The sequence below is a fragment of the Eucyclogobius newberryi genome, unplaced genomic scaffold (genome assembly GCF_026437365.1).
Source record: "Eucyclogobius newberryi isolate DKJ021-1_F unplaced genomic scaffold, fEucNew1.0.hap1 SCAF_9, whole genome shotgun sequence".
Taxonomy (NCBI): Eukaryota; Metazoa; Chordata; class Actinopteri; order Gobiiformes; family Gobiidae; genus Eucyclogobius; species Eucyclogobius newberryi.
This window is the reverse complement of record NW_027316532.1, coordinates 1,524,644-1,546,048: the sequence shown is the minus strand read 5'-3', so window position 1 is coordinate 1,546,048 and position 21,405 is coordinate 1,524,644. Positions and strand designations below refer to the sequence as shown.

Sequence of the window (21,405 nt, the reverse complement as noted above, 5' to 3'; positions counted from 1 at the left end):
ATCCTTTGACTTTTTTAGGTTTTTACAAATAAAGAGTTATTATAACCAAGAAATCATAAAGAATAATGACATAGGTATTACAGTATTGCACATGGGTATGGCAGTGTTTGTTGTAGAGTCTGACAGCAGCAGAAGGAAAGACCTGTGAAACGTCTCCTTCACACAGCGAGGGTGGATCAGTCTCTCACTGAAGCTGCTCTCCAGAGTGTCCTGCAGGGGACAGAGTGTCCTGCAGGGGGCGACACTCATGGTCCAGCATAGATGTGAGTTTAGCCAGGACCCTTCTGTCCCCCACCTCCTGCACTGAGTCCAGAGGACAGCCCAGGACAGAGCTTTGTCCAGCTTCTTCCTCTCCCTCTCTGTGATGCTGCTGCTCCAGCAGGCCACACCTACAGGAGCTGATGCCACCACAGAGTCAGAGGTCTTCAGGAGTGGCCCTGTCACTCCAAAAGTGTCCACTATCTCCTTTGTCTTTCCCACGTTGATAAGGAGGTGGTTCCGCTGACACCAGTCCACAAAGTCCACCAGTCCCCTGTACTCTACATCATCGTCGTCCGTGATGAGTCCGATAATGGCGTTATTGTTAGGGTTGGTCTTCTTCTTCTGCAGCTACTGTTCGTGTCGCTCTCTCTGAACATGTTTGATTTGCTGTTTTTTCCTTTGTTAACAAATAAAAAAATAAAAAAAAAGTAAAGGACAAATTGAAAAGACTTTGGAATTTTTCATCACATGAAGCTTGTTATGTTTTTATGACGAGCGTCAAACCTGCTTCTGAGCCTGGACCTCACCTGGACCTCCCCTGGACCTCGCCTGGACCTCCCCTGGACCTCCCCTGGACCTCGCCTGGACCTCCCCTGGACCTCCCCTGGACCTTCCCTGGACCTCCCCTGGACCTCCCCTGGACCTCCCCTGGACCTTCCCTGGACCTCCCCTGGACCTCACCTGGACCTCCCCTGGACCTCACCTGGACCTCACCTGGACCTCCCCTGGACCTCGCCTGGACCTCCCCTGGACCTCGCCTGGACCTCCCCTGGACCTCGCTTAGATCTCAATCAATTTTTAGAAAAACGAAATATTAATGACTTCATCTTTTATTAAAGCTCCTGTTGTTTAAATAAGCTGACCAACAACTACCAACAGAGTCTAACAAACAACCTCCAACAGAGTCTTAACCAACAGGGTCTAACCAACAACCTCCAACAGGGTTTAACCAACAGAGTCTAACCAACAACCTCCAACAGGGTTTAACCAACAGAGTCTAACCAACAACCTCCAACAGAGTCCAACCAACAACCTTCAACAGAGTCTAACCAACAACCTCCAACAGAGCCTACCCATCAAACTCCAACAGAGTCTAACCAACAATGTCCAACAAAGTCTAACCTGCAACCTCCAACAGAGTCTCACCAACAACCTCCAACAGGGTCTTACCATCAACCTCCAACAGAGTCTAACCAACAACCTCCAACAGGGTCCAACCATCAACCTCCAACAGAGTCTAACCATCAACCTCCAACAGAGTCTAACCAACAACCTCCAACAGGGTCTAACCAACAACCTCCAACAGAGTCTAACCAACAACCTCCAAAAGAATCCAACCTTCAACCTCCAACAGAGTCTCACCAACAACCTCCAACAGGGTCTAACCATCAACCTCCAACAGAGTCTTACCAACAACCTTCAACAGAGTCTTACCAACAACCTCCAACAGAGTCCAACCAACAACCTCCAACAGAGTCTAACCAACAGAGTCCAACCAACAACTTCCAACAGTCTAACCATCAACCTCCAACAGAGTCTAACCAACAATCTCCAACAGATTCTAACCAACAACCTCCAACAGCGTCCAACCCTAAACCTCCCACAGAGTCTAACCAACAACCTCCAACAGAGTCTGACCAACAACCGCCAACAGAGTCCAACCCTAAACCTCCAACAGAGTCCAACCAACAACCTCCAACAGAGTCCAACCCAAAACCTCCAACAGAGTCCAACCATCAACCTCCAACAGAGTCTATCCAACAACCTCCAACAGAGTTCAACCAAACTCCTCCAACAGAGTCTAACCCACAACCTCCAACAGAGTCCAACCAACAACTACCAACAGAGTCTTACCAACAACCTCCAACAGAGTCTTACCAACATCCTCCAACAGAGTCCAACCAACAACCTCCAACAGAGTCTAACCAACAGAGTCCAACCAAAAACTTCCAACAGTTTAACCATCAACCTCCAACAGCGTCCAACCCTAAACCTCCAACAGAGTCTAACCAACAACCTCCAACAGAGTCTGACCAACAACCGCCAACAGAGTCCAACCCTAAACCTCCAACAGAGTCTAACCAACAACCTCCAACAGAGTCCAACCAACAACCTCCAACAGAGTCTAACCAACAAGATCCAACAGAGTCCAACCAACAACCTCCAACAGAGTCCAACCAACAACCTCCAACAGAGTCCAACCAACAACCTCCAACAGAGTCAAACCAACAACCTCCAACAGAGTCCAACCAACAACCTCCAACAGAGTCTAACCAACAACCTCCAACAGAGTCTAACCAACAACCTCCAACAGAGTCTTACCAAAAACCTCCAACAGAGTTCAACCAACAACCTCCAACAGAGTCTAACCCACAACCTCCAACAGAGTCCAACCCACAACCTCCCACAGAGTCTAACCATCAACCTCCAACAGAGTCTAACCAACAACCTCCAACAGAGTCCAACCCAAAACCTCCAACAGAGTCCAACCATCAACCTCCAACAGAGTCTATCCAACAACCTCCAACAGAGTTCAACCAACCTCCTCCAACAGAGTCTAACCCACAACCTCCAACAGAGTCCAACCAACAACTACCAACAGAGTCTTACCAACAACCTCCAACAGAGTCTTACCAACATCCTCCAACAGAGTCCAACCAACAACCTCCAACAGAGTCTAACCAACAGAGTCCAACCAAAAACTTCCAACAGTCTAACCATCAACCTCCAACAGAGTCTAACCAACAACCTCCTACAGATTCTAACCAACAACCTCCAACAGCGTCCAACCCTAAACCTCCAACAGAGTCTAACCAACAACCTCCAACAGAGTCTGACCAACAACCGCCAACAGAGTCCAACCCTAAACCTCCAACAGAGTCTAACCAACAACATCCAACAGAGTCCAACCAACAACCTCCAACAGAGTCTAACCAACAACCTCCAACAGAGTCTAACCAACAACCTCCAACAGAGTCCAACCAACAACCTCCAACAGAGTCTAACCAACAACCTCCAACAGAGTCTAACAAACAACCTCCAACAGAGTCCAACCAACAACCTCCAACAGGGTCTAACCATCAACCTCCAACAGAGTCTTACCAACAACCTCCAACAGAGTCCAACCCAAAACCTCCAACAGAGTCTAACCATCAACCTCCAACAGAGTCTTACCAACATCCTCCAACAGAGTCCAACCAACAACCTCCAACAGAGTCTAACCAACAGAGTCCAACCAAAAACTTCCAACAGTCTAACCATCAACCTCCAACAGAGTCTAACCAACAACCTCCTACAGATTCTAACCAACAACCTCCAACAGCGTCCAACCCTAAACCTCCAACAGAGTCTAACCAACAACCTCCAACAGAGTCTGACCAACAACCGCCAACAGAGTCCAACCCTAAACCTCCAACAGAGTCTAACCAACAACATCCAACAGAGTCCAACCAACAACCTCCAACAGAGTCTAACCAACAACCTCCAACAGAGTCTAATCAACAACCTCCAACAGAGTCTAACCATCAACCTCCAACAGAGTCCAACCAACAACTTCCAACAGAGTCCAACCCAAAACCTCCAACAGAGTCTAACCAACAACCTCCAACAGAGTCTAACCATCAACCTCCAACAGAGTCCAACCAACAACCTCCGAAAGAGTCTAATCTCACGATTGTGAGATCTCCTCGTAACCAAGTGAAGGACACATATTTTGGGAAAATTTCTAAGAAAAAACAGAAGAAAAACGCCACAGAGAAACAGGCAGGCAATGCTACATCCAAGCTAGCTACATCCAAGCTAGCTACATCCAAGCTAGCTACATCCAAGCTAGCTACATCCAAGCTAGCTAGCTCCACACCAACGCCAGCCACGCCCAGAATCTGTGGAGGAGACCTGGACTGGAAGAGATTTGGTGTTTACAGACAAAACTGTTCCAATGTCTGGATACAAATGAATGTGCAAAAATCTGAACTTCTCTCTCTCTCTGGCGCCCCCCTCTGACCTTTAGAAAGACTTACCCATTTGAATTGGCAAACGGAAATTCTTTGATACTTAGGTGTGATACTTCATAGAGAACTATCAACAATCTTAGAGAAAGGCTACACTCCTCTTTTCTCCACCAAAAAGAAAGATCTTGAAAAAGTGATCCAGACTTAAATCTAAGTCAAAGGAATAAAACTATAAAAAGTGCTTTATTTCAGGTGAAATGTTCGCGTTGCTGGTGTGATCTTTCTTTGATTGATCCACATTTAGTATTCAACTGATGCTTCAACAATGACACATTCTCTAGTCTTGATTCATACTACACTATAAAAACATTGTATAAAAGTAGTATTTTAACCCTTTCAACACCAGTTGCCCATTTAAAGAAAGCAAACATTGGCTATTGGTAAAGGTTTTATTCTATAGAACGGATATAATTTGATGTAATGTATTTACAATATGAACAAATAATTACAATCATAAAAGCAGTATTTACATCGTGATAAACAGGCTAATTGACATGTGTATCTTTCGATCTAGTGTAAGGCAAACTTTCTGCAGAATAGGCTATACATACAAACAGAGGAATGATATAAGTATGATTGATGTCAAAATGTCTAAGTACAACATTAACATGAGGCCATGACATTGGACTGGTTTGATTTTTATCTTTTGAGGACAAATACATCCATCAATCCATCCATTTTCTGCCGCTTTATCCGGGGCCGGGTCGCGGGGGCAGCTGTCTGAGCAGGGACTCCCAGACTTCCTCTCCCCAGACACTTCCTCTAACTCCTCTGGGGGGATCCCGAGGCGTTCCCAGGCCAGCCGAGAGACATAGTCCCTCCAGCGTGTCCTGGGTCTTCCCCGGGGCCTCTTCCCGGTGGGACATGCCTGAAACACCTCCCGAGGGAGGCGCCCAGGAGGCATCTGGAACAGATGCCCGAGCCACCTCAGCTGGAGGAGCAGCGGCTCTACTCCGAGCTCCCCCCGTGTGGCCGAGCTCTTCACCTTATCTCTAAGGGAGCGCCCAACCACACGGCGGAGGAAACTCATTTCGACCGCTTGTATCCGCGATCTTGTTCTTTCGGTCATTACCCAAAGCTCATGACCATAGGTGAGGGTAGGAGCGTAGACCAACCGGTAAATCGAGAGCTTTGCCTTTCGGCTCAGCTCCCTCTTTACCACAACAGTCGGTGCAGCGACTGCATCACTGCAGCTGCTGCACTGATCCGCCTGTCGATCTCACGCTCCATCCTTCACTCACTCGTGAACAAGACCCCGAGATACTTGAACTCCTCCACTTGGGGCAAGGACACCCCACCCACCTGAAGAGGGCAAGCCACCTTTTTCCGGTCGAGAACCATGGCCTCGGATTTGGAGCTGATTCTCATCCCAGACGCTTCACACTCAGCTGCTTCACCGTCCTAGTGCAGCTGCAGGTCCGGGTTTGATGGAGCCATCAGGACAACATCGTCTGCAAACAGCAGAGATGAGATCCTGTGGTCCCCAAACCGGACACCCTCCGACCCCTGACTGCGCCTAGAAATTCTGTCCATAAAAATTATGAACAGAACCGGTGACAAAGGGCAGCCCTGGCGGAGTCCAACATGCACTGGGAACAGGTCTGACTTACTGCCGGTAATGCGAACACAGCTCCTGCTCCGGTCATACAGGGACCGGACAGCCCTGAGCAAAGGGCCCCGGACCCCGTACTCCCGGAGCACCCCCCAAAGGACACCCCGAGGGACACGGTCGAAAGCCTTCTCCAGATCCACAAAGCACATGTGGACTGGCTGGGCAAACTCCCATGAACCCTCGAGCACCCGATGGAGGGTATAGAGCTGGTCCAGTGTTCCACGACCGGGACGAAAACCACTCCGCTCCTCCTGAATCCGAGGTTCGACTATCGGTCGGATTCTCCTCTCCTGTACCTTGGAATAGACCTTACCCGGGAGGCTGAGGAGTGTGATCCCTCTGTAGTTGGAACACACAATCCGGGCCCCCTTCTTGAACAGAGGGACCACCACCCCGGTCTGCCAGTCCAGAGGCACGGTCCCCGAACGCCACGCGATGTTGCAGAGACGTGTCAACCAAGACAGTCCTACAACATCCAGAGACTTTAGATACTCAGGGCGGATCTCATCCACCCCTGGAGCCACTGAGGAGTTTGCGAACAACCTCAGTGACTTCAGCTTGGGTGATGGATGAGCCAGCCTCCGAGTCCCCGGTCTCTACTTCCTCTTCGGAAGACGTGACTGAGGGATTAAGGAGATCCTCAAAGTATTCCTTCCACGTCCGACGACATCCCCAGTCGAGGTCAGCAGGCCTCCACCCGCACCGTAAACGGTGTTGGTGAGAAACTGCTTCCCCCTCCTGAGGCGCCGGACGGTTTGCCAGAATTTCTTTGGTGCCGACCGATAGTCCTCCTCCATGGCCTCCCCGAACTCCTCCCAGGCCCGGGTTTTTGCCTCTGCGACAGCACGAGCCGCGGCTCGCTTGGCCTGCCGATACCTGTCGATGACCTCCGGAGACCCACAAGCCAGAGTGGCCTCCTTCTTCAGTCTGACGGCATCCCTTACTTCCGGTGTCCACCACCGGGTTCGGGGGTTGCCGCCACGACAGGCACCGGAGACCTTGCGACCACAGCTCCGAGCAGCCGCATCAACAATGGAAGGGAGAACATGGTCCACTCGGACTCAATGTCCCCAACCTCCCCCGGGACATGGGAGAAGCTCTCCCGGAGGTGCGAGTTTGAATACCCTACTGACAGAAGGCTCCACAAGACGTTCCCAACAGACCCTCACAATGCGCTTGGGTCTGCCAAGTCTGTCCGGCTTCCTCCTCCGCCAGCGGATCCAACTCACCACCAGGTGGTGATCGGTTGACAACTCTGCCCCTCTCTTCACCCGAGTGTCCAAGACACGCGGCCGGATGTCAGATGACACGACAACAAAGTCGATCATTGAACTCCGGCCTAGGGTGTCCTGGTGCCATGTGCACTGATGGACCTTGTGCTTGAACATGGTGTTCGTTATGGACAATCCGTGGCTAGCACAGAAGTCCAATAACTGAACACCGCTCGGGTTCGGATTGGGGAAGCCGTTCTTCCCGATCATCCCTCCCCAGGTGTCACTGTCATTGCCCACGAGGGCGTTGAAGTCCCCCAATAGAACAACGGAGTCCCCGGTTGGTGCACTGTCCAGTACCCCTCCCAAGGACTCCAAGAAGGCCGGGTACTCTGCACTGCTGTTCGGCCCGTAGGCCGCCACAACAGTGAGAGACCTGTCCCCCACCCGAAGGCGGAGGGACGCGACCCTCTCGTTCACTGGGGTGAACTCCAACACGTGGCGGCTGAGCTGAGGGGCTATAAGCAAGCCCACACCAGCCCCGCCCACACCAGCCCGCCGCCTCTCCCCGCGGGCAACACCAGAGAAGTGGAGCGTCCAGCCCCTCTCGAGGAGATGGTTCCAGAGCCCAAACTGTGTGTGGAGGTGAGGCCGACTATATCTAGTCGGTATCGCTCAACCTCCCGCACAAGCTTAGGCTCCTCCCCCCAGCGAGGTGACATTCCATGTCCCCAGAGTTAGTCTCTGTGTCTGGAGATCTGGTCGCCGAGGCCCCTGCCGTCGACTGCCGCCCAGATCTCTCTGCACCGGCCCCTTATTGATCCTCCTGCGGGTGGTGGGCCCACGGGAGGGCGGCCCCACGTCGCTCCTTCGGGCTCTGCCCGGCTGGGCCCCGTGGGGTAAGACCCGGCCACCAGGCGCTCGCCATTGAGCACCCATCCCAGGCCTGGCTCCAGGATGGGGCCCCGGTGACGCCGATCCGGGCGACGAAATCGGCCTTGTTTTTTTACTTATCATAAGGGGCTTCTGAACCGATCTTTGTCTGACCCGTCACCTAGGACCTGTTTGCCTTGGGAGACTCTACCAGGGGCTTGAAGCCCCCGACAACATAGCTCCCGGGATCATTCGGGCGCTCAAACCCCTCCACCACGTTAAGGTGTCGGTTCAAGGAGAGGATATATATATATATATATATATATATATATATATATGTATATATATATATATAGATAGTATATATAATGACTGTATATAGTATATATATATAGTATATATATATATATATATATATATATATATATATATATATATATATATATATATATATATAGTATATAGAATGACTCATGCTCCTGACGATCTGTCTTTTAGAAAATGTTGAAAATAAATAAATGTTTGTTTTGTTTTCTTTGGTTTAAAAAGAAAATCTGGAAAAAAGTGGAACAGGTTTAATTTAAGTCCAGTTCAGACTCTGATGTGTGGATCTGGTCCTGGTCCAGGACCTAGAGCCTTGGTCTGGCCCCAGGGACAGAGGATTGTGGGTAATGCAGGTGAGTTTGACCTCTGACCTCTGAAACTAAGCTCATTTTATCTTTCATCGTTTTATTCTCCTCGTCTCTTTTTGTCCTTGAATCCTTCTCTCCTTCTCTCCTTGTGTCCTTCTCTCCTTGTGTCCTTCTCTCTGTGTGTCCTTCTCTCCTTGTGTCCTTCTCTCCTTGTGTCCTTCTCTCCTTGTGTCCTTCTCTCCTTCTCTCCTTGTGTCCTTCTCTCCTTGTGTCCTTCTCTCCTTGTGTCCTTCTCTCCTTCTCTCTGTGTGTCCTTCTCTCCTTGTGTCCTTCTCTCCTTGTGTCCTTCTCTCCTTGTGTCCTTCTCTCCTTCTCTCCTTGTGTCCTTCTCTCCTTGTGTCCTTCTCTCCGTGTGTCCTTCTCTCCTTGTGTCCTTCTCTCCTTGTGTCCTTCTCTCCGTGTGTCCTTCTCTCCTTGTGTCCTTCTCTCCTTGTGTCCTTCTCTCCTTGTGTCCTTCTCTCCTTCTCTCCGTGTGTCCTTCTCTCCTTGTGTCTTTCTCTCCGTGTGTCCTTCTCTCCTTGTCGCCTTGTCTCCTTGTGTCCTTCTCTCCTTGTGTCCTTGATTCCTTCTCTCCTTGTCGCCTTGTCTCCTTGTGTCCTACTCTCCTCGTGTCCTTGATTACTTTTCTCCTCGTCTCCTTGTGTCCTCGTCTCCTTGTGTCCTACTGTCCTTGTGCCCTTGATTCCTTCTCTCCTCGTCTCCTTGTGTCCGTGTCTCCTTCTCTCCTCGGGTCCTTGATTCCTTCTCTCCTCGTCTCCTTGTGTCCGCGTCTCCTTCTCTCCTTGTGTCCTTGATTCCTTCTCTCCTCGTCTCCTTGTGTCCGCGTCTCCTTCTCTCCTCGGGTCCTTGATTCCTTCTCTCCTTGTCTCCTTGTGTCCTCGTCTCCTTGTGTCCTACTCTCCTCGTGTCCTTGATTCCTTCTCTCCTCGTCTCCTTGTGTCCTTCAGTGAGTGGCAGGTCTCAGATCAGTCTGACGTGTTCGTCCATAAACTGCTTTAACATGAATTATTCACAAACTGAGACGAGACACAGAGTCCAGCACCAGCACCAGGACCAGGACCAGCACCAGGACAAGGACCAGGACCAGGACCAGGACCAGGACCAGCACCAGGACCAGGACCAGGACCAGGACCAGGACCAGCACCAGCACCAGGACCAGCACCAGCACCAGGACCAGGACCAGGACCAGCACCAGCACCAGCACCAGGACCAGGACCAGCACCAGGACCAGGACCAGGACCAGGACCAGGACCAGCACCAGCACCAGGACCAGGACCAGCACCAGCACCAGCACCAGCACCAGCACCAGGACCAGGACCAGGACCAGCACCAGGACCAGGACCAGGACCAGGACCAGCACCAGCACCAGGACCAGGACCAGGACCAGGACCAGGACCAGCACCAGCACCAGGACCAGGACCAGGACCAGCACCAGGACCAGGACCAGGACCAGGACCAGGACCAGGACTAGGACCAGGACCAGGACCAGGACCAAGGACCAGGAGCAGGCGCTCACTCAGGATTCTGATCCTCAGGTTAAAGTTAAATCTTATGTTTTCACGTCACTTAAACACCCACTGATCACATAAGATAAGATAAGATAAGATAAGATAATCCTTTAATGTCCCACAGGGACATGTGGTTGTTGCAGTAGAAACAGGAGGAAAGGACAGATTATAGGACGTTTCAAACACACTTAATAAAACTCTTATGAACAAAACAAAAAACTCTTATTAACAAAACTCCTCTCCTGTCTTAATAGGGAATGGAGGGGGGGAAATAAAATAAAATAGATAATAAAAATACAAAATAAAGATAAAAATCAGATAATAATAATAGAATAAAATAAAAATAAAGTAAAAATAACTAGCACAAGACTAGGTAATACTATTAGCAGGTAAGTAAACCGTATAAAAAACAAAACAAAATAGAACACTCTTATTTACAGGTATTGCACATGGTTGATTCAGTATTGCACATGTTCAGGGCAGTGTAGAGTGACAGCAGCAGAAGGAAAGACTGTGAAACGTCTCCTTCACACAGCGAGGGTAGATCAGTCACAGAGTGTCCTGCAGGGGACAGAGTGTCCTGCAGGGGACAGAGTGTCCTGCAGGGGGTGAGACTCATGGTCCTGCATAGATGTGAGTTTAGCCAGGACCCTTCTGTCCCCCACCTCCTGCACCGAGTCCAGAGGACAGCCCAGGACTTTGTCCAGCTTATTCCTCTCCCTCTGTGATGACCACACCTACAGGAGCTGATGCACCACAGATGAGGAGAAGGTCTTCAGGACATGTTGTTCATGTATGTGTTGCCGTAGTAACCAGCGTGTGCAGAGGGAATCAGGACCATCATCACAAACAGACCTTAGGCTCTGAGGATCACATGACCCGAGTCAGCAGCTCCAGCCCTGCATCAGCGTTAGCAAAGTGCCAGCGTTAGCAACTTAGCCTGCGTTCTGCTGCTGTTAGCAATGTGTTAGTGCTAATGCTAGCAATAGTGTTTCACGGTCCAACTATAAAACCAAACCATCAAGACCCAAAACCAGGTCTGAACCAGGTCTAAACCAGGACTAAACCAGGTCTAAACCAGGTCTAAACCAGGTCTAAACCAGGTCTAAACCAAGTCTAAACCAGGTCTAAACCAGGACTAAACCAGGACTAAACCAGGACTAAACCAGGTCTAAACCAAGTCTAAACCAGGTCTAAACCAGGTCTAAACCAGGTCTAAACCAGGACTAAACCAGGACTAAACCAGGTCTAAACCAAGTCTAACAATATTAATTCAATCAAGTTCAATTGGAACAAAATGAGTTACAAAATGCAGTTTAATGTAGGTTTTCAGTGTGTAGCGTATTCCTCCATCATTTCCTCCGTCTATTCCTTCCTTGTTTCCTATGTCCTCAGATCGTCTCTCTTGGTTTAGGATTAATTTAATTAACTTGACAAAATGTCTAGAGCGACGCTCGGGGCCCCGGGGCCCGCAGGGAGGCGGGGCCGCGACACTCGCTTCGACACTAAACAGGAATGATGAATTTTAATGAGAATATTTGAATATGCAAATGAGCTGCACACTTTTATGTAAAACATGTGGAACAACAGGAAACAGAGGCTCCAGCGCCGCGAGGGGCCCAAAACCAGTTCTGATCCAGACTGACACCAGAGACCGAATTTGGGGCCCCCCGGAGTCCTGGGGCCCTGAGAACGCAGCTCTGTCACTCTCTCTCCAGCAGGGGGCCAAAGGGCTTAAGCAGCTGACACTAAGACCCAAGGGAACATGGATCTGCTCCCGAGGGCCCCCGAGGGCCCCTGAGGCCCCCCGAGGGCCCCCGAGGCCCCCGAGGGCCGACACACCCCCATGACCAGGCTAAACATCTCAAGAGCTCCTCCAGACCATAGCCTGGTCCTGGAGGCAAAGTGTCATGCCCAAGAACACAACAACAGTGTGCACTAGCGCCCCCTGTGGCCCTGGCAAGATGACCCTCGCTCCACCTGCTACAGTCACATGACCCTCTCTCCACCTGCTACAGTCACATGACCCTCGCTCCACCTGCTTCAGTCACATGACCCTCGCTCCACCTGCTACAGTCACATGACCCTCGCTCCACCTGCTACAGTCACATGACCCTCGCTCCACCTGCTACAGTCACATGACCCTCGCTCCACCTGCTACAGTCACATGACCCTCGCTCCACCTGCTACAGTCACATGACCCTCGCTCCACCTGCTTCAGTCACATGACCCTCTCTCCACCTGCTACAGTCACATGACCTTCGCTCCACCTGCTACAGTCACATGACCCTCGCTCCACCTGCTACAGTCACATGACCCTCGCTCCACCTGCTACAGTCACATGACCCTCGCTCCACCTGCTACAGTCACATGACCCTCGCTCCACCTGCTACAGTCACATGACCCTCGCTCCACCTGCTACAGTCACATGACCCTCGCTCCACCTGCTTCAGTCACATGACCCTCTCTCCACCTGCTACAGTCACATGACCTTCGCTCCACCTGCTACAGTCACATGACCCTCGCTCCACCTGCTACAGTCACATGACCCTCGCTCCACCTGCTACAGTCACATGACCCTCGCTCCACCTGCTACAGTCACATGACCCTCGCTCCACCTGCTACAGTCACATGACCCTCTCTCCACCTGCTACAGTCACATGACCCTCGCTCCACCTGCTTCAGTCACATGACCCTCTCTCCACCTGCTACAGTCACATGACCCTCTCTCCACCTGCTACAGTCACATGACCTTCGCTCCACCTGCTACAGTCACATGACCCTCGCTCCACCTGCTACAGTCACATGACCCTCGCTCCACCTGCTACAGTCACATGACCCTCTCTCCACCTGCTACAGTCACATGACCTTCGCTCCACCTGCTACAGTCACATGACCCTCGCTCCACCTGCTACAGTCACATGACTCCATCGTCTGATCACGTTTTGCATGTTCTGAACGTCTCTTTTTGTCAGCTCCATGGTCACATGACGATCTGCTGTAAACACCGCCCACTTTCTACATGCAGCCAATCAAAAATAACCAACGGAATGGGTGAAGAGAACAAGCGTCCAATCAGAGATGAGACGCTCCACCTGCTACATCCGGGGCCCTCGCTCCACCTGCTACATCCGGGGCCCTCGCTCCACCTGCTACACTCGGGGCCCTCGCTCCACCTGCTACACCCAGGGCCCTCGCTCCACCTGCTACACCCGGGGCCCTCGCTCCACCTGCTACACCCAGGGCCCTCGCTCCACCTGCTACACCCGGGGCCCTCGCTCCACCTGCTACACCCGGGGCCCTCGCTCCACCTGCTACACCCGGGGCCCTCGCTCCACCTGCTACATCCGGGGCCCTCGCTCCACCTGCTACATCCGGGGCCCTCGCTCCACCTGCTACACTCTCAAGCCCCACAGGGAAATGCAACTGTTGTAGAAACAGCGCCACCAGGAGGCGAACCACTGTCACATGACCTGGGACTGTCCTGTCAATCACAAATATGTGAGACATCAGGCAAATGAGAGAGGGACAGACATCAGGCAAATGGACACAAACATCACCAACGATCAAGGACTGAGAGAGGGACAGACATCAGGCAAATGGACACAAACATCACCAACGATCAAGGGCTGAGAGAGGGACAGACATCAGGCAAATGGACACAAACATCACCAACGATCAAGGACTGAGAGAGGGACAGACATCAGGCAAATGGACACAAACATCACCAACGATCAAGGGCTGAGAGAGGGACAGACATCAGGCAAATGGACACAAACATCACCAACGATCAAGGACTGAGAGAGGGACAGACATCAGGCAAATGGACACAAACATCACCAACGATCAAGGGCTGAGAGAGGGACAGACATCAGGCAAATGGACACAAACATCACCAACGATCAAGGGCTGAGAGAGGGACAGACATCAGGCAAATGGAGAAAGTGACGTTCAGACTTCATTGTCTCTTGTGTGGAACATTGTTGTTGTTGTTGTTGTTGTTTTATGGCGGTTGGCATCCAAGTGTTGCATTACCGCCAGACTTTATTCCTCAGACTCTGTCGTAGTCCGTAAAAGTGGAACATTGACTCTTGCTCTGCTGTGGCTGCATCATATGACCCAAGGAGGAGGAGTCAGAGTAAATGGCTGTGATTCGTGTCTTTGACTTTCTTTTGAATTTGAATAAAAGATGAACATGAATTTTTGAGCGGCGCAGGTGAAACGCGTGAATTATTTAAAGCGTGTGTCCTTCAGAGACACGTGTCCCCTCAGCTCCAGCAGAGCCCTTCACACCCCGGAATCCCTTTCCAGATCCCGGGCCCCCGCCTGGCCCCGGGCCCCAAAATCCCTTTCCGGAGCTTATCGCAGAGCCGCCGTGAGCCGTTTATCAGGCCGCTCCTGCTTCACCGGGAGCGCGCACGGTCACACGTGCACGCTCCGTTGGTTAAGGTCAAAGTTCACGTTACTGTCCTCTACATTTGACCCGGAGAGTGGACCGGGAAAAAGAGGCATCCAGACCGGAGAGACACGGCTCCGCAGGCTCAGGCACCGGCGCGCGCACGGGTTTAGTCCAGACCCGCCGCAGTCACGTGCTCAGACATGGGAAGAACCGCGTCCACAGCGGTTCACTCCGCGCTCCGGGTCCGGAACAGAAGCGCCTCCGGAGCCTCAAACCCGGGCAGTGATCCGCGCTGTGCCCGCCTCCGGAGCCTCAAACCCGGGCAGTGATCCGCGCTGTGCCCGCCTCCGGAGCCTCAAACCCGGGCAGTGATCCGCGCTGTGCCCGCCTCCGGAGCCTCAAACCCGGGCAGTGATCCGCGCTGTGCCCGCCTCCGGAGCCTCAAACCCGGGCAGACACGGAGCGGCTCTCACAGGAGAGTTGAAGAGTGTCAAATACAAACAGAAGCTTTGGCCTGAATAAAAGAAGCTTTTAGCCTAAATCTGTAGAAAAATAAATGGTGCATAAATAAAGAACAAAATAAACCGCGAGAAAATGAAACATAACCAGGATAAATAAAGCATCAATAGCCTAATAATAATAATAATAATGAAAATAATAATAATAATAATAATAATGGTGGTAATGATCATAATAATAGTAATGATAATAGAAAATAATAATAATACAATGAAATCAGATTTAGCTTTTTCCGCGTTTTTTCTGACGCGTAAATTAAATGTTTGTCATGACACATATTCATGTGCAATTACTGTCGTGATCACATGCAATGGTATTTATTTATTTATTTGTCTATGGGAGTTTTTATTTATAGGAGATCTTCTACTGAAAGTGTTTTTCAGACTTCCTATAAGTGATCTGTTCTTCTGGATCTACCTCTGTATCTTCCTGCGTTGCAACAATGAAATTTCCCCATGTGGGACAATAAAGGAATATCTTATCTTATCTTATCTTATCAAATGTTTGTCAAATGTCGTGCGTAAAATGCATCATATTTGGTGTTGTCTAAATAAAATAATCGGCTCAACTTAAACCGATGTTAAAATACTGGACACCCGCAAGGCCTCGGCGCGTGTTTAGGCCACAAGGCCTCGTGTTGGCGGAGCCAGTTTAAGGCCGATTTTAAATGTTTTATTGATGAAAAACAGAAAAATAAAATGTTTAGAGTCCGGACATCTTGGCTTTATTTATGGAAATGCAGATTCTGCTTCATATTTAATAAAAATCATATTTACACCACACGATCACGTGACAGACGGAGGAAGGACGCGAGGAGGGAGGCGCGCTGACGTCACTGCGTTAATAGGCCTGCACGTGCGGTTCTGACCCGGTTCTGACCCGGTTCTGACCCGGTTCTGGCCTGGTTCTGGCCTGCTCCAAACCCTCCTCGTTCCCTTCTTCACAGACACGTCAGAGTTTGTGAGGAACATGCACAAGTGTTTGAGCTGTTTTAGAGTTTAAACTTTTAAAATGATGATTCTGTTATTTTCAACATTGACATGAAATTATCTTTAAACATTTATTTTCTCTGAATGAAAAACACATTTGCACTGAGCGACTAAAGGTCACAACTCTCACTAAACTGTATTCAATGTACACAATATTCACAGTACTGAGTTGCTGCAGGGCCCCGCGGGCTGGACAGCTGAAGGGACATTAAGACTGGACATTGTATTAAAGGTTCATTGAAATGAAAATATGTTAGATTTGAAATCCATTATTTATACTTTTTGTGAATCAGTTCTTTTTCAGAATAAAAGCCCCATAGTCCTTTCACAATAAAAGCAGCACATAAAAAAACTGTTTTCACAGAAAATAAATTAAGTTTGTCTTAAAATAAAACTTAAGGCACAAAATGAGATAAATATTTCAAAAATAAATAGGAACATAAATATTGGATCATTCAGTAAAACACAAATAAATATAGAAATGATTGTGAGCAGAATAAAAATATTAAGATTATGAATGATTTCTGTTCAGACTTTTGTCTAAATAAATAACACTTTTATTTCTTCCTGTAATTATGAATCATAATAAATTAAGACTTTAACAGAAATGTGAATTTGTATAAAATAAAAAACAGTTCAAGACATTTTTAAAATAATAAACTCACAGTGGATCCAGACCTGAGTCCGGACTCTGGGCCAAGTCCAAGCTTTGAGTTCCACTCCAGGACCAAAAGTTCCAATGACGCTTCAGAGCCAAACGTCCCGGTTTAGTCCCGGTTTAGACCCGGTTTAGTTCTGGTTTAGACCTGGTTTAGTCCCGGTTTAGACCTGGTTTAGTTCTGGTTTAGACCTGGTTTAGTCCCGGTTTAGACCTGGTTTAGTCCCGGTTTAGACCCGGTTTAGTCCCGGTTTAGACCCGGTTTAGTCCTGGTTTAGACCTGGTTTAGTCCCGGTTTAGACCTGGTTTAGACCTGGTTTAGTCCCGGTTTGGACCTGGTTTAGTCCCGGTTTAGACCTGGTTTAGTCCCAGTTTAGACCTGGTTTAGTCCTGGGTTGGACCTGGTTTAGTCCTGGTTTAGACCCGGTTTAGTCCTGGTTTAGACCCGGTTTAGTCCTGGTTTAGGTCTGGTTTGGACCTCGTTTAGTCCTGGTTTAGTCCCGGTTTAGGTCTGGTTTGGACCTCGTTTAGTCCTGGTTTAGTCCCGGTTTAGGTCTGGTTTGGACCTCGTTTAGTCCTAATCTAGATATGGGTCAAATCTTTGGACAAGTTCATGAAATAGTGTGTTTGTCTGATGCAGTCCAGACTTAAAGGTTGAATGGACGATTTTTTTGGGTCTCATTTCCTCGTGGCGTGGACTGTCCATTAGTCCTGCCACGTATCAATCATAAAACGCACTTACCTACTCGTCCCCCGAGAGCAGCACGTTTCCGCGTGCCTAAGCGCATGGATCTATCATAATATAGTTCCCTCAGTGTACGGAGCAAAATGAAGACGGAGAAAGACAGTTTGAGCTGGCGCAGAAGTGGACAGAAATCTACGGGAGACGAGAGATGTGATGTGCTCCGTTGCGCTAATAAACAAACGCACGTGTGTGTTGTATCAGTCCACACGGGGGAGTGGCATGTGCACGGGGGAGTGGCATGTGCACGGGGGAGTGGCATGAGCACGGGGGAGGGGCATGTGCACTTCCGCCTGCGTTCTCAAATCGCCGAAAAATCGTCCATACCGCCTTTAAGACTAGTTTTAGTCCAGGTTCAGTTCCGGTCCTAGCGTCCGTCCCCCGGCCGCAGGACAAAGTTCCGAGGCTGGACTTTGTCCTTGTAGCCGTCGGCCTGGATCCGGTCCTGGATCCGGTCCTGGATCCGGTCCTGGTTCTTGAACAGGTCTTGGGCCAGCCTCTCGTACTTGTCTTTGTAAAGATCTCGTTCTTTGCTGATCCGGACCAGGTCCTGCTGCAGCTGTGACACTTGGTTCTGCAGTGAGCTCTTCTCGTTCTCCAGCAGGTGGCGCTGCTGCACACGTTTGAAGCGACAGGACTGAGCGTAGCCGCGGTTCTTCAGCGTGCGACGTTTCTGCTTCAGTCGGATCACGTCCTCCTTCGAGAAACCGCGAAGTTGCCGGTTCAACTCCCGAACCGTCATCGAGACCAACTGTTCATCTGAGAAACGATCCTCGAGGCGAGCGTGAACCTGGAACAGAGCCCAAAGCCAAGCATGTGTGACCTCTGACCTCTGACCCCGCCCGCTGTGTCCTCTGACCCCACCCAGTGTGACCTCTGACCCCGCCTGGTGTGTACTAACTCTGTGTCGTAAAGTCTGACTTCTGATGTGAAACAGAACTTTAAGGAGCTCGTTGCTGGATCGTGTGGTTGTTGTTGTGTGGTTGTTGTTGTTGTTGTTGTTGTGTGGTTGTGGTGTGGTTGTTGTTGTGTGGTTGTTGTTGTTGTTGTTGTTGTGTGGTTATTGTGTGGTGGTGGTTGTTGTTGTTGTTGTTGTCTGGTTGTTGTGTGGTTGTGGTGTGGTTGTTGTTGTGTGGTTGTTGTTGTGTGGTTATTGTGTGGTGGTGGTTGTTGTTGTTGTCTTGTTGTTGTTATTGTTGTTGTTGTGTGGTTGTTGTTGTATGGTTGTTGTTGTTGTGTGGTTGTTATTATTGTTGTTGTGTGGTTGTTGTTTTGTGGTTGTGGTGTGGTTGTTGTCTGGTTGTTGTTGTTGTTGTTGTTGTGTGGTTATTGTGTGGTTGTTGTTGTTGTTGTTGTTGTCTGGTTGTTGTGTGGTGGTGGTTGTTGTTGTCTTGTTGTTGTTGTTGTTATTGTTGTTGTTGTTGTGTGGTTGTTGTTGTTGTTGTGTGGTTGTTATGTGATTTTTGTGTGGTTGTTGTGTGGTTGTGGTACCTGAGCCTGGTTGTGGTTGTTGTGTGCTTGTTGTTGTTGTGTGGTTGTTGTGTGGTGGTTGTTGTGTGGTTGTTGTGTGCTTGTTGTGTGGTTGTTGTGTGGTGGTTGTGTGGTTGTTGTGTGGTTGTTGTGTGGTTGTTGTGTTCTTGTTATGTGGTTGTTGTGTGCTTGTTGTGTGGTTGTTGTGTGGTGGTTGTGTGGTTGTTGTGTGGTTGTTGTGTGGTTGTTGTGTGGTTGTTGTGTTCTTGTTGTGTGGTTGTTGTGTGGTTGTTGTGTGGTGGTTGTTGTGTGGTGGTTGTTGCGTGGTTGTTGCGTGGTTGTTGTGTGCTTGTTGTGTGCTTGTTGTGTGGTTGTTGTGTGCTTGTTGTGTGGTTGTTGTGTGGTTGTTGTTGTTGTGTGCTTGTTGTGTGCTTGTTGTGTGGTTGTTGTGTGGTTGTTGTGTGGTTGTTGTGTGGTTGTTGCATGGTTGTTGCGTGGTTGTTGCGTGGTTGTTGCGTGGTTGTTGTGTGCTTGTTGTGTGGTTGTTGTGTGCTTGTTGTGTGGTTGTTGTGTGGTTGTTGTGTGGTTGTTGTGTGGTTGTTGTGTGCTTGTTGTGTGGTTGTTGTGTGGTGGTTGTTGTGTGGTTGTTGTGTGGTTGTTGCGTGGTTGTTGTGTGGTTGTTGTGTGCTTGTTGTGTGGTTGTTGTGTGGTTGTTGTGTGGTTGTTGTGTGGTTGTTGTGTGGTTGTTGTGTGGTTGTTGTTGTTGTGTGCTTGTTGTGTGCTTGTTGTGTGGTGGTTGTTGTGTGGTTGTTGTGTGGTTGTTGTGTGGTTGTTGTGTGGTTGTTGTGTGGTGGTTGTTGTGTGGTTGTTGTGTGGTTGTTGTTGTGTGCTTGTTGTGTGCTTGTTGTGTGGTTGTTGTGTGGTGGTTGTTGTGTGGTTGTTGTGTGGTGGTTGTTGTGTGGTTGTTGTGTGGTTGTTGTGTGGTTGTTGTGTGGTGGTTGTTGTGTGCTTGTGGTACCTGGGCCTGGTTGTGGTTGTGCAGGTGGAGGCCCAGGTGGTGGTGATGATGGTGGTGGTCGTCATAAGCTCCGCCTCTGAAGGTGTCATAGTGATGAGTGTTTGAGCCAATCAGAGCCTCGACGGCATCTTCTGGAGTCAGACTGAGGGCCTCGGGGCCCGAGTGCGGCTGGTACCCGCCCACCTGCAACACAACACACATGTGGAGGAGTTTGTTATGGGTCAGATCTGTGGAGAGGTGACCTCAGGGTAACTTTTGACCCTGTGACTTTAATGCCACAGTGGAACATTCAGACATCTCCATGGAGACGAGCGGGTGGTGAACCCCCAGGAGACTGTCCTTTAAACAAAGGCTACTACAGCTGTACTTCAAGTACTCGCTGTACTTGCTGTATAAAGTACTTGCTGTACCTTTACTTACCCAGTAAATGTCGTCGTGGCCCTTGCCGGGCCCGGGGCCCATAGTGGCCCCTGGGGGTCCGTGCTGCGGGCTGGGGGCGGTGCAGAAGCTCGGTGAGGACGGCACGGAGGAGCAGGGGGTGCTCAGGGGGGTGCTGGACAGCGACCCTCCGGGGCCCGAGCACGGCCCCGGGACCTGCCCCTGCCCGGGCCCCGGGGCCCCGCGGTGACACAGCGGCGGCTCCGGAGGCTCTTTCTTCACCTCGAACTTCATCAGGTCAAAGTCGTTCACGTAGTCCATGGCCAGAGGGCTCGCGGGAAGGTTCCGCAGGTCCGCGCGGATCTCCGGGCGCAGGTCCGGACTCACCAGCTCCGCCATGCGGAGGCCCTCAGGACCGGGACCGGGACCGGGACTAAGCCTGGACTAAAGCTTTGACTCTGACTCCGGAGCGGACCGAGCTGTTTGCGGCTCACGTCCGGATCAGGTCTAGTCCGGTCTGACCTGAGCCGGTCTCGGGTTTCACTTTATTTTTATCCGCGCAGCGGCGGGACTCGGGCCGCGGGACTCGGGCCGCGGGAGGGTTCAGGGGAAGAACAGCGGCTCGGTACTCTCTGAGGCCCGGTCCTGGTCCCGGTCCTGGTCCCGGTCCTGGTCCCGGTCCTGGTCCCGGTCTCGCACAGACACGCGCACAGTGAAAGACACGCTGGTCCAGAAGCTCGTGTCCACAGCGGGCCCTGTCCCGGTCCCGCTGGATCTGGTTCTGTTGGACTCGGAATGCCCTCGTGCCGGTGCCGGTGCCGCGTGCCCCGTGCCTCCGCAGAGTCCCGGTAAAGTCCCGTTACTTGTGTTTAAAGCCTTTAAATCCGCTCAGAGTCAGTGTCACATTTTGATTTTCGTTTCTTCTGTTTTTCAAGTTTCCTTTTGCACATTCTGAAGTCCAGAGCTATTCATGAGGCTCCCGCGTGCTCCCGCGTGCTTCCGCGGGTCACCCGGTGCGTCCGCTCCGCAGAGACAAACCTCGAACACCGGGGCTAAATGCGTGTG

The 21,405-nt window shown here is 50.4% G+C and overlaps 1 protein-coding gene across 1 annotated transcript; it reads right to left on the bottom strand.

The window, feature by feature from the left end:
- Positions 1-15,799: 15,799 nt before the first annotated feature.
- Positions 15,800-21,405, bottom strand: mafaa (MAF bZIP transcription factor Aa). Its single transcript, XM_072438790.1, has 3 exons — positions 20,383-21,405; positions 19,963-20,145; positions 15,800-18,264 (listed from the first exon to the last, which is right to left on the bottom strand). The coding sequence occupies exons 1-3, from the start codon at positions 20,737-20,739 to the stop codon at positions 17,842-17,844; spliced, it is 963 nt and encodes a 320-aa protein (XP_072294891.1). The 5' UTR covers positions 20,740-21,405; the 3' UTR covers positions 15,800-17,841.